Source organism: Pelobates fuscus, chromosome 4, assembly GCF_036172605.1.
Source record: "Pelobates fuscus isolate aPelFus1 chromosome 4, aPelFus1.pri, whole genome shotgun sequence".
In the NCBI taxonomy this organism is placed as follows: Eukaryota; Metazoa; Chordata; class Amphibia; order Anura; family Pelobatidae; genus Pelobates; species Pelobates fuscus.
Genome location: NC_086320.1, coordinates 67,066,505 through 67,079,636, shown reverse-complemented (window position 1 = coordinate 67,079,636; position 13,132 = coordinate 67,066,505). Strand labels below are relative to the sequence as shown.

Genomic DNA, 13,132 nt, shown 5'->3' with positions numbered 1-13,132 from the left:
GCATTTGGCACCCAAACAGACTCCTGGGGATCGACACTTCGTTCCTGCCGCTCTCCAACTGGAGGTGCTACGCTGTCTCCATAACAGCAAGGTGGCTGGGCATCCTGGCATCCGCAAGACTTATGCGCTGGTCTCTAAAGATTTTTGGTGGCCTGACTTACGCAAGGATATTAAAGAATTCATCGGGGCATGTGAAGTTTGTACCAAGACCAAGCTACCCCATTCGCTTCCATGCGGATTTCTGCACCCTTTAGAGGTTCCTGAAAAGCCTTGGTCCTGCCTGGCAATGGACTTCATTGTTGATTTGCCTATCTCTAAAAAGCAGACTGTCATCCTCACTGTGGTAGACAGATTTACTAAAATGGCTCACTTCATTCCCTTACCTAAACTCCCATCTTCGCCCGAATTAGCGGAGATATTCGCCAGGGAGATTTTCCGTTTGCATGGGATACCTTCCCAAATTGTCTTTGACAGAGGCTCCCAATTTGTTTCCCGTTTTTGGAGATCATTCTGCTCCCAACTAGGCATCAAATTGAATTTCTACTCTGCCTATCATCCTCAGTCCAATGGAGCTGCTGAACGCACTAACCAAAAAGTTGAACAATATCTACGTTGTTTCGTTTCAGAACACCAGGACGATTGGGTCGGTTTTATTCCTTGGGCGGAGTTTGCACACAACAATCTCGTTTGCGATTCTACTCATTCAAGCCCCTTCTTCATGAATTATGGTTTTCATCCGTCTATTCTTCCTTCGGATTCTCCTTCCCAGGGGGTGCCGTCGGTTGATGTTCATGTTGCCAATTTGAGGAAGTTGTGGGATCAAACTCGACAAATCCTTGTGCACAACTCTATGTTGGTTAAGAAACACGCTGATAAACGTAGAAGGGCGGCTCCGGTCTTTGTTCCAGGTGATAGGGTATGGCTGAGCACGAGGAACATCCGTTTAAAAGTGCCATCCATGAAGTTCGCTCCTCGTTATATTGGACCCTACAGGGTGCTGACCCGTATCAATCCAGTTGCGTATCGTTTAGCTCTTCCTAATACCTTACACATCCCGAACTCGTTTCACGTTTCATTGCTGAAACCACTCATATGTAACAGATTTTCCTCCACAATAGCCCCTCCTCGCTCCGTTCAGGTGGAGGGTCAGGAGGAGTATGAGGTTAACTCTATTATTGATTCTCGAATCTCCCGGGGGAGAGTACAATATCTGGTTGATTGGAAGGGATATGGTCCTGAGGAGAGGAGTTGGGTACCTCAGGAGGATGTTCATGCTCCCCGTCTCCGCAGGGCGTATCACTCTCGCTTCCCATCTCGTCCCGGTTCATTCCGCCCGGTGGGCGTATCTGAGAGGGGGGGTACTGTCAGGGTACCTGTGGTCTCTACCTCCGAAAGAGGCCGAGACTTAGCTGTTCCTCCATCCAGACGGTCTGATGGCTCCCTTCCCCGCGGTCTATCCGGTCATGCTAGGCCGGCCGCGAGGGAGTGACTGCCTTTTACAGCATCTAGGCAGGAAGTAGTCATCAGGACACTCCCCCGGAACGACCTGTCAGTCAATTGCTGCAGGACCAATCAAGACGCCTCGGAGGCGTGGTTACTGCTCTGAACAGGGTATTTAACAGAGCTTCTGTCATTAGCTCATTGCCCTGTCGTGGTTCTAGTTTGTTCTAGTCACTCAGTGCTTGTGTATTCTATTATTCCCTTTTGGTTTTGACCCGGCTTGTTTTCCTTACTCTGCTTATCTCTGTTACCCTTGACTCGGCTTGTCTCTCGCTTACCTGTCTTCTGTTACCCTCGACCTCGGCTTGTCTTTGACCATTCTATACTGTACTACTTACGTTAGTCCGGCCATTCTAAGGTCCGGTATACGTATCTGGCTACTGTTTGTACTCTGCGTGTTGGATCCCTGTCCCGATCCTGACAACTTGGCAGATATGGATTGACACCTGTCCTCAAAACCCCTGATACACACTGACACAGAGCAGAATAGAGACTGTTCCCTGTCCACAGAGACCATGATACACACTGACACAGAGCAGAATAGAGACTGTTCCCCCTACATAGGGTCACTTGGCAGATATGGATTGACACCTGTCCTCAAAACCCCTGATACACACTGACACAGAGCAGAATAGAGACTGTTCCCCCTACATAGGGTCTCTTGGCAGATATGGATTGACACCTATCCTAATGATCCCTGATACACACTGACACAGAGCAGAATAGGGACTGTTCCCCCTACATAGGGTCACTTGGCAGACATGGATTGACACCTGTCCTCAAAACCCCTGATACACACTGACACAGAGCAGAATAGGGACTGTTCCCCCTACATAGGGTCACTTGGCAGATATGGATTGACACCTATCCTAATGATCCCTGATACACACTGACACAGAGCAGAATAGAGACTGTTCCCCCTACATAGGGTCACTTGGCAGATATGGATTGACACCTGTCCTCAAAACCCCTGATACACACTGACACAGAGCAGAATAGAGACTGTTCCCCCTACATAGGGTCACTTGGCAGATATGGATTGACACCTATCCTAATGATCCCTGATACACACTGACACAGAGCAGAATAGGGACTGTTCCCCCTACATAGGGTCACTTGGCAGATATGGATTGACACCTGTCCTCAAAACCCCTGATACACACTGACACAGAGCAGAATAGGGACTGTTCCCCCTACATAGGGTCACTTGGCAGATATGGATTGACACCTATCCTAATGATCCCTGATACACACTGACACAGAGCAGAATAGAGACTGTTCCCCCTACATAGGGTCACTTGGCAGATATGAATTGACACCTGTCCTCAAAACCCCTGATACACACTGACACAGAGCAGAATAGAGACTGTTCCCTGTCCACAGAGACCATGATACACACTGACACAGAGCAGAATAGAGACTGTTCACCGTCCACAGAGACCATGATACACACTGACACAGAGCAGAATAGAGACTGTTCCCCCTACATAGGGTCACTTGGCAGATATGGATTGACACCTGTCCTCAAAACCCCTGATACACACTGACACAGAGCAGAATAGAGACTGTTCCCCCTACATAGGGTCACTTGGCAGATATGGATTGACACCTGTCCTCAAAACCCCTGATACACACTGACACAGAGCAGAATAGGGACTGTTCCCCCTACATAGGGTCACTTGGCAGATATGGATTGACACCTATCCTAATGATCCCTGATACACACTGACACAGAGCAGAATAGAGACTGTTCCCTGTCCACAGAGACCATGATACACACTGACACAGAGCAGAATAGAGACTGTTCACCGTCCACAGAGACCATGATACACACTGACACAGAGCAGAATAGAGACTGTTCCCCCTACATAGGGTCACTTGTCAGATATGGATTGACACCTGTCCTCAAAACCCCTGATACACACTGACACAGAGCAGAATAGAGACTGTTCCCCCTACATAGGGTCACTTGGCAGATATGGATTGACACCTGTCCTCAAAACCCCTGATACACACTGACACAGAGCAGAATAGGGACTGTTCCCCCTACATAGGGTCACTTGGCAGATATGGATTGACACCTATCCTAATGATCCCTGATACACACTGACACAGGGCAGAATAGAGACTGTTCCCCCTACATAGGGTCACTTGGCAGGTATGGATTGACACCTGTCCTCAAAGCCCCTGATACACACTGGGGGGAGCTACTGTCCTCCCCAACCCCTGCGCGGTGGGTGGGGGCCATAAATCACAATGGGGTGACCTACTGTCCTCCCCCCCCTCAGCCCCCACCCCTGCGCGGTGGGTGGAGGGCATAAATCACAATGGGGGGCCTACTTTCCTCCCCCCCGGCCCCCATCCCTGTGCGGTGGGTGGGGGGCATAAATCACAATGGGACGGACCTACTGATAGGAGTGGAGTATTGTTCATATCAGTTTAATACCTTCCGCGTCTCCTATCAGTGGACGTGTAAATGGCAGAGATTTTTAATTGTTGAATCACCTCCCCTTTTTAGGCCAAGGTGGGAAGATGCTTAGACCACTGGTATATTGGTGCCATCTTGGAGGATTTTAATTTTTGGTTTGGTTTTTGAAGCCACAGTGCTGCACCAGTGGGCCTAAAAATTAGGCATGTACACATGCCTGAAAAATTTGGTATTGTTGCAGCCGCTGCTGTAGCAGCGGCCAGAAAAATTGATGTTTGTTTCACAGGCAGAAAGTGCCCTAAAACATGGCGGCTTGAACCCTAGTTGGTGGCGGATAAGTCACGCAAGTCAAACGTCATTCAGAGCTAAAATACAGCAGCATGTGGACCATTTTTAGCCCAAGGCAGCTCATCTCATCAGGCATTTTTTAAGCGAATGTATCGCCCAGTGTCAGTCCCTTCGGGATCCATCCCTCATTCATCTTAATAAAGGTGAGGTAATCTAGACTTTTTTGACCTAGGCGACTTCTCTTCTCAGTGACAATACCTCCTGCTGCACTGAAGGTCCTTTCTGACAGGACACTTGAAGCGGGGCAGGCCAGAAGTTCTATCGCAAATTGGGATAGCTCAGGCCACAGGTCAAGCCTGCACACCCAGTAGTCAAGGGGTTCATCGCTCCTCAGAGTGTCGATATCTGCAGTTAAGGCGAGGTAGTCTGCTACCTGTCGGTCGAGTCGCTCTCTGAGGGTGGATCCCGAAGGGCTGTGGCGATGCATAGGACTTAAAAAGGTCCGCATGTCCTCCATCAACAACACGTCTTTAAAGCGTCCTGTCCTTGCTGGCGTGGTCGTGGGAGGAGGAGGAGGAGGATGACTTCCACTTCTCCCCCTGTTAGATTCCCGTTGTGCTGTGACATCACCCTTATACGCTGTGTAAAGCATACTTTTTAATTTATTTTGCAAATGCTGCATCCTTTCCGACTTGTTGTAATTCGGTAACATTTCCGCCACTTTCTGCTTATACCGGGGGTCTAGTAGCGTGGACACCCAGTACAGGTCGTTCTCCTTCAGCCTTTTGATACGAGGGTCCCTCAACAGGCAGGACAGCATGAAAGACCCCATTTGCACAAGGTTGGATGCCGAGCTACTCATTTCCCGTTCCTCCTCCTCACTGATGTCATTGAAGGTATGTTATTCCCCCCAGCCACGTACAACACCACGGGTACCAGATAGGTGACAACGAGCACCCTGGGATGCCTGTTGTGTTTGGTCTTGCTCCTCCTCCTCCTCCTCAAAGCTACAATCCTCCTCTGACTCCTCTTCCTCACAATCCTCTTCCAGCGTTGCCGCAGGTCCAGCAAGCGATGCTGATAAGGCTGTTTCTGGTGGTGATGGTGACCACAACTCTTCCTCTTCCTCTTCACGCTCATCTACAGCCTGATCCAGCACTCTTCGCAGGGCACGCTCCATGAAGAAAACAAATGGTATGATGTCGCTGATGGTGCCTTCGTTGCGAATGACTAGGTTTGTCACCTCCTCAAAAGGACGCATGAGCCTACAGGCATTGTGCATGAGCGTCCAGTAACGTGGCAAAAAAAATCCCAGCTCCCCAGAGGCTGTCCTAGCACCCCGGTCATACAAATATTCATTAACAGCTTTTTCTTGTTGGAGCAGGCGGTCGAACATTAGGAGTGTTGAATTCCAACGTGTAGGGCTGTGGCAAATCAAGCGCCTCACTGGCATGTTGTTTCGCCACTGGATATCGTCAAAGTGAGCCATGGCCGTGTAGGAACGCCTGAAATGGCCACACACCTTCCTGGCCTGCTTCAGGACGTCCTGTAAGCCTGTGTACTTATGCACAAAGCGTTGTACGATCAGATTACACACATGTGCCATGCACGGCACATGTGTCAACTTGCCCAACTTCAATGCCGCTATCAATTTTTTTCCGTTGTCACACACCACTTTGCCGATATCCAGTTGCTGCGGAGTCAGCCACTTTTCCACCTGTGCGTTCAGGGCGGACAGGAGTGCTTGTCCGGTGTGACTCTCTGCTTTCAAGCAAGTCAAACCCAAGACGGCGTGACACTGCCGTATCCGGGATGTGGAATAGTACCTGGGGAGCTGGGGGGGTGCCGTTGATGTGGAGCAAGAAGCAGCGGCACAAGAGGACTCAGCCGAGGAGGTTATGGAAGAGGATGGAGTAGGAGGAGTAGAGGAGGTGGCAGCAGGACTGCCTGCAATTCGTGGCGGTGTCACCAACTCCTCTGCAATGCCACGCATTCCTTGCTTGTCAGCCGTCAGCAGGTTTACCCAATGCGCAGTGTAGGTGATATACCTGCCCTGACCATGCTTTGCAGACCAGGTATCAGTGGTCAGATGGACCCTTGCCCCAACACTGTGTGCCAGACATGCCATGACTTCCTTTTGCACAATTGAGTACAAGTTGGGGATTGCCTTTTGTGAAAAGAAATTCCGGCCGGGTACCTTCCACTGCGGTGTCCCAATAGCTACAAATTTTTTGAACGCCTCAGACTCAACCAGATTGTATGGTAAAAGCTGGCGGGCTAATAGTTCGGACAAGCCAGCTGTCAGACGCTGGGCAAGTGTCAGGATCGGGTCAGGGATCCAACACGCAGAGTACAAATAGTAGCAGATACGTATACCGGACCTTAGAATGGCCGGACTTAACGTAAAACTACGTATAGAATGGTCAGAGACAAGCCGAGGTCGAGGGAACGAGAAGACAGGTAAGCGAGAGACAAGCCGGGTCAAGGATAACAGAAAGACAGGAGAGTAAATACCAAAGCCGGGTCAGAACCAAAAGACAAGAGAAAAACAGAGCACTGTGTGACTAGGCAGACTAGAACCACGACAGGGCAATGAGTAAATGAGAGAGCCACTGTTAAGTATCCTGGTTAGGGAGAGAAGACACGCCTCCGGCGAGTCCTGATTCGTCTCCACAGATTTGAGTGACAGGGCGTTCCGGGTTGGCGTCATGACGTCGGCCTCCGGGCCTCCTGTTATAAAAGGAAGTGACTCCCTCGCGGCCGACGTTTGCAAGACCGGGTGAACCGCGAGGAACCGAGGAGACATGCCGTCCGGACGGATAAACTTCTAAGTCTCTACCTCTCTCAGAGGTAGAGGCTTCAGGTACCCTGACAGCAAGGGGGTGACTTGGTGACATTGGCTTCTTACGCTCAAACATGTCCTTGACAGACACATGACTGTGGGCAGATGAGCGGGAACTGCTCAAGGCGGGAGACGGAGTGGCGGATGGTTGAGAGGGGGCAAGAAGGACAGCAGTGGTTGACGTGGCTGAAGATGCTGGACCAGGAGGAGGATGGCGGCTTAGAGTAGGCGTGCTGCTTGTACTCATGTGTTGATCCCATAGGCGTTTGTGATGTGAGATCATGTGCCTACGCAAAGCAGTTGTACCTAGGTGGGTGTTGGACCTCCCACGACTCAGTTTCCTTTGGCACAGGTTGCAAATGGCATCGCTGTTGTCAGAGGCAGACACACAAAAAAAATGCCACACTGCTGAGCTCTGCAATGACGGCATTCTGGTGGTGGACACAGCATGCGTTGATTGGCGTGCTGTCGGGCTGACCCCAGGTGCCGATGCATGCTGTCTGACTGTGCCACTTGCTCCTTGCGACGACCCCCCCCCCCTGCTTCCAACTCGTCTCCTCCTCCTCTCTGTCTCCCCATCTGAACTTTCGCCCTGTTCTTCTTCTTTCCGAGCGGGCACCCACGTGACATCCATGGACGCATCGTCATCATCAACCGCTTCGCTTGTATCTGACAACTCAGCAGCGGGTACAACATCATCATCATCACACCGTACCTCCATGTGTTTAATGCTGCCTGCCTGAGACATATCCCTGTTATCTACATCCTCTAGCAATAATGGTTGCGCATCACTCATTTCTTCAAATGGGTGTGTGAATAACTCCTCTGACATACCAAGTAAAGCGGCTGCTAGTTTTGGTGGTGGCGGCAGGCGGGTGAGTGCTATCTTGAGAGGTGCCTGAAGCTAAGCTGGAGGAGGATGGTGCGTCAAGGTTCCGAGCGGAGGCTGTACAAGATTGGGTGTCCTGTGTTAGCCAGTCAACTAAGTCCTCAGAACTTTTCAAGTTCAGGGTACGTGGCTTCTGAAAACTGGGCATTATTCTAGGGCAAAAGGGAATCACAGCACCACGACCACGACGGCCCCTGCGGGGTGGCCTGCCTCTGCCTGTCATTTTTTTGGGGATTAGTGGTACTATGCGTGCAAGCTACTGTGAGACCAGATATGATTGGCAATGTGCACTGGAACAGTTCTGCAGAGCACACGCTGAAGGAAGGACTGACAGAGCCGCTTGAAGACAAGTAACTGCTATTCAATCTATAACAGTAAAAAACAAATTTTGGTTTTAAAAGCACGCTATAGAGACACCAGATATGATTGGCAATGTGCACTGGAACAGTTCTGCAGAGCACACACTGTAGGCCTGAGACAACCGCTTGAAGACAAGTAACTGCTATTCAATCTATAACAGTGAAAAACAAATTTTGGTTTTAAAAGCACGCTATGGAGACACCAGATATGATTGGCAATGTGCACTGGAACAGTTCTGCAGAGCACACACTGTAGGCCTGAGACACCCGCTTGAAGACAAGTAACTGCTATTCAATCTATAACAGTGAAAAACAAATTTTGGTTTTAAAAGCACGCTATAGAGACACCAAATATGATTGGCAACTGTCAAAGCACGCTGGAACAGGTCTACAGAGCACACGCTGAAGTAGGCCTGACACCCAGACGCTTGCAGACAACTAACTGATCTTCTATTACAGTGAAAAAAAATGATTTCTTTAAAATCTAAAGCTTAAGCTATTGTTAAAACAGATATGAGTGGTGGCACTGACTGTGCAAATGGGCAAGGCATCCAACCTGACACAGAAGCTGGCAGGCAGGCAACTGCTCTTCTATTACAGTGAAAACAAATTATTTATTTTAAATGTAAAGCTTAACCAATTGTTAAAACAGATATGAGTGGTGGCACTGGGCAAGTGGGCACAGTATCCAATGTGAACCTCACACAGAAGCTGGCAGGCAGGCAACTGCTCTTCTATTACAGTGACAAAAAAATATTTATTTTAAATCTAAAGCTTAACCAATTGTTAAAACAGATATGAGTGGTGGCACTGGGCAAGTAGGCACAGTATCCAATGTGAACCTCACACAGAAGCTGGCAGGCAGGCACCTGCAATTACATTACACAGGGAAAAAAAAAAAAGCAGCCTGATGTTCTAGCCCTAAAAAGGGATTTTTGGGGTGCTGTCCTTACAGCAGAGATCAGATGAGTCTTTCAGGATTGTAGTGGACACCGAATACCCTAGCCTAGCTATCAATTTCCCTATCTAGTCAGCAGCAGCTAAACTTTCCCTCCTCTCACTAAGCATGCATCTTCCGAATGAATCGAAAATGGATGCTGGGAGGGAGGTTGGAGGGTGTGGAAGGGAGGGAGTGCTGCTGATTGGCTGGAATGTGTCTGCTGACCGAGAGGCACAGGGTCAAAGTTTGCCCAATGATGACAAATAGGGGGCGTATCGAACTGCGCATGTGTCCGCCCGCCGCGGCGAACGTGAACACGCTAATTTCGCCGGGAACTGTTCGCCGGCGGACAGTTCGGTACATCACTAATCCACACTGTAAGAAAAGTTAAAAATTAGAGAATAAGAAGTCTTCAAATGTGACCCAGTAAAAGATTATCACACATTTACACATTAAGTCTAAGCATTAACCCCTTAGGGACCAAACTTCTGGAATAAAAGGGAATTATGACATCACACATGTCATGTGTCCTTAAGGGGTTAATGAAACTGAATTTTTTAACATTATAACTGCGTAACAGAATCATTTAAGTGTATTTGTTTTGTTTTATGTATCAATTCTTGTTCATTGTTCATGTTTTCTTTTTTCTTTTTTTTTAGTTTCTTTACCACCAAGCCTTACATCCACCGAGCCTTACATCTCAATCCAACCAAGCTTAAGCATGCCTTTTGGTACTCTTCCAAGTTCAGAGGACTCCACACCCTTTCCAAAATCATGTAAGCTATCATGTTATGTAAAACAATGTATAGATCTAGATTTCTAAATCTATAAATACCAATGTTGCGTAGACAAAGGATAGCAATGCATTGTATAGACTGGATGGCAATGTTGTGTAGGTTCAATTATGTCTGAAATACAAACTTTTTAATTTATTTTTTTAATTCTATGTAGAAATACGAAGGCAATGGTTATAACGTTTATATACTGTACAGTGTCATGCATTGCTTCAAACAGGGCTATAGTGCCACTGTCAGAGCAACATTTTCGAATGTTTGGGAAAATAATTATGCATAAAAAAAGCGAATCAAATTCCCTTGTTTATGTGAGTCTGCTGGAGTTTTTGGAAATTTAGATTTAAAAAAAATGTCACTAGAATATAAGCACTTATTGCTAAAGGTTCATATTGACGTAGCTCCGACTGGTTTATATAAACTTATCATAGCTTAAACTGCACCTATGAGTGCAGTTGTATAATTCCGGTATATACAGTGCACTAAACAGATATCATTTTTTCCATATTTAGTAAATTGCTTCACATTTATGTGAAAGGCTCATCTCCAATTATAGGAAATGCTTGGTTGCCATAGATTTGGTGAAAGGTGACACAGGCGTTCATTAAAGGGTTACTCCATGCTCCATGACCACTTCTGCGTTTAGAAGTGGCCTTAGAGAAAGGAATCCGTACTTGCTGTGTTTCTGCTTGAAACGCTGCACATACAGATAATTTTGTGTCTGGGGTTAGTTGCACTACCCGGAATACATAATTTAGGCAGCCCAGAACTCTGCAAAAATTTAAAATAATGCCCCCCACACCCAATTTTTTACATTTTATTCACATGTAATGTTGTGTTAGGTATACACATAGGATACGGATTAAAAGCTCTTTCTGTCCTTTAAAAATTAGTAATATATCCAAAATTACTGTTGAACAAGCACATAGCATAAATTCTAGGCTTTGTATTGTTTCAGAACATTAACAATACTTTTGTCCGGGTTAATATGATCAAAATATATCTAAGTGCACGTAAATTGTGGTAGTACCAGGAGTGTCCTCTTCTCACATACATCTCCACTATCAATCTATTTTTTTATTGCTTGTTTTTAGGGCTCGGATTAGGGTTTATTTCATCTTCCTACATGTCCCAATCTGTCCAAGATTGGTGGCAATCACACTGGGAGCAACTGCTTTTTCCAGATACTGCCAATTTACTACACCCTTTTACCAATAATGTTATGCTTTAACCCCTTAAGGACCAAACTTCTGGAATAAAATGGAATAATGACGTGTCACACACGTCATGTGTCCTTAAGGGGTTAAAGGAGGTGGGGATTAACATGACAACAGCGGAAAAAATATGAATATCCCCATGAAGTCCTGACATTAGGAACCCCCATCCTCCACAGAGTCTATCAACCATGCATCCAAATACGAGGTTTAAAAACATGCTAAGTAGCTGAGTGTGTAATTAAATATAATAGATCACAAATCCATGTATTATTTATAGTAATGCAAGTTGGTGCTTGAGAATATTCCTAGTAGAATAAAATACTAGTGTTCTCAAGTATATAAGTATCACAGAAAAAAAAGGATTTGTCATTTTATTCCTTATGGACATTTATTCTACATAATTAATTAGCATACGTGCATATCGTGTCCTTTTAACATGAGCTTGTTTATCACACTGGTTTAATGTATATTATGTTGACAGTTCCCATACAGGAATCCTCATCCTCATCTTTGGCTAAACAGTGGGTCCAGCTTAGAAGACTTGAAATTGTGAATCAAATGACTGAAGCTTGTCTGAATCAGTGTCTCGATGCCTTAATTTCAAGAGCGGTTATACTCAAGGAAGACTATGAGCAAATCAAGGCAAAAAGTACAAGGTCTTCAAAAGTTAGGCAGCTTATTGACACAAGTGACATTCAAGGAGAAGCATTTGCCAGAATTATCGTAGAGAAGTTGAGAGACAACCGACAGAATGATCTTAGGCCATTTCCACAGATATAAAGGCTTATTGGGCTTAATGTTATTAAGATCTTGGTTCACTTTTCTTATCAGACTCACAATTTTTTTTTGTGTATTGCTATTTTTACAGGTCTTCTAAACCGCAGACCACGAGTTAATTTACTGAAGACAATTGCCAAACAGGATAATATTAGTGTATCTCTACACTTTTGTATATAGCACAGCATTATCTATGTATCTGTCCATCTTAGTCTATTTTCATATATGTATACACATACACAATGTTTTATGTATGCTTTATTACATTAATGGCACAGACTAAATAACTTTGTGTTCCGCATCCATGCGTTCATGTAAGCCTGTAGTGACGTGTACAGTTTTATACTCGGTTTATTGGTTCATTAACAAATATGTTCTGTAGTGAGGACAGTAAATCAGGAAATACGAAGCAACATGTATGTTTAAGCCAATCTGATTTGTCCAAATTATGCTAAAACTCCGTGGTCTAACCTGGAATTTCATCTGCTGTAGATATTACCTAAGCAATTGAACACAGTGATGTATTTGTATGTTACATTTTCAAATAGCCTTGTTATGACCTTTAGACATTAATTAAGAAAATTAAAATATAGAGTTTTACGGTGCGATACTGTTTATCACATCATAAAGTAATGGTAACTGGTATTCAGTGATCATGTCTAACAATATTCAACATGGTATATATATATATTGAGGAAAGGGACAATGTATGAATTTTACTTTTTAGTATGTCGTGACATTTTTGGGACATTTCAAGCAACACAACCACTAGCGTCTGCTGTAGTAGTTATGGTGTCATGAGTGCCATGACGCCATCACATGGTAAAAGGTCACAACATTTTAGCACTGATGCAGGACACTACTCGTTACGTTGGCCTAACGTGTTCAGATGATATTCTCTGCTAATGAGTGGTTTCTGCATGGCTTTGCTGTGCTCGAAAAAGATAAATGTAGAAGTCCAGATGGTATAGATGCAGCACAAGTGTCCTGCTGGACCCAAGTATCTTGTCAGAACTCTGACAATAAAGCCCTGACAGAAATTAAAGGGATACTATATTCATTAAAACAACTGTAGCTTAATGAAGCAATTTAAGTATGTAT

The 13,132-nt window shown here is 45.8% G+C and overlaps 1 protein-coding gene across 1 annotated transcript in view; it reads left to right on the top strand.

Moving 5' to 3' along the window:
• RIPK2 (receptor interacting serine/threonine kinase 2) overlaps positions 1-12,295 on the top strand; it is a 107,938-nt gene extending 95,643 nt beyond the window's left edge. Inside the window, exons 10-11 of the mRNA XM_063451270.1 lie at positions 9,906-10,022; positions 11,736-12,295. Of these exons, the coding sequence (XP_063307340.1) occupies positions 9,906-10,022; positions 11,736-12,034 (416 nt within the window). The 3' untranslated portion in view covers positions 12,035-12,295. The remainder of the gene's footprint in view (positions 1-9,905; positions 10,023-11,735) is intronic.
• Positions 12,296-13,132: the final 837 nt, after the last annotated feature.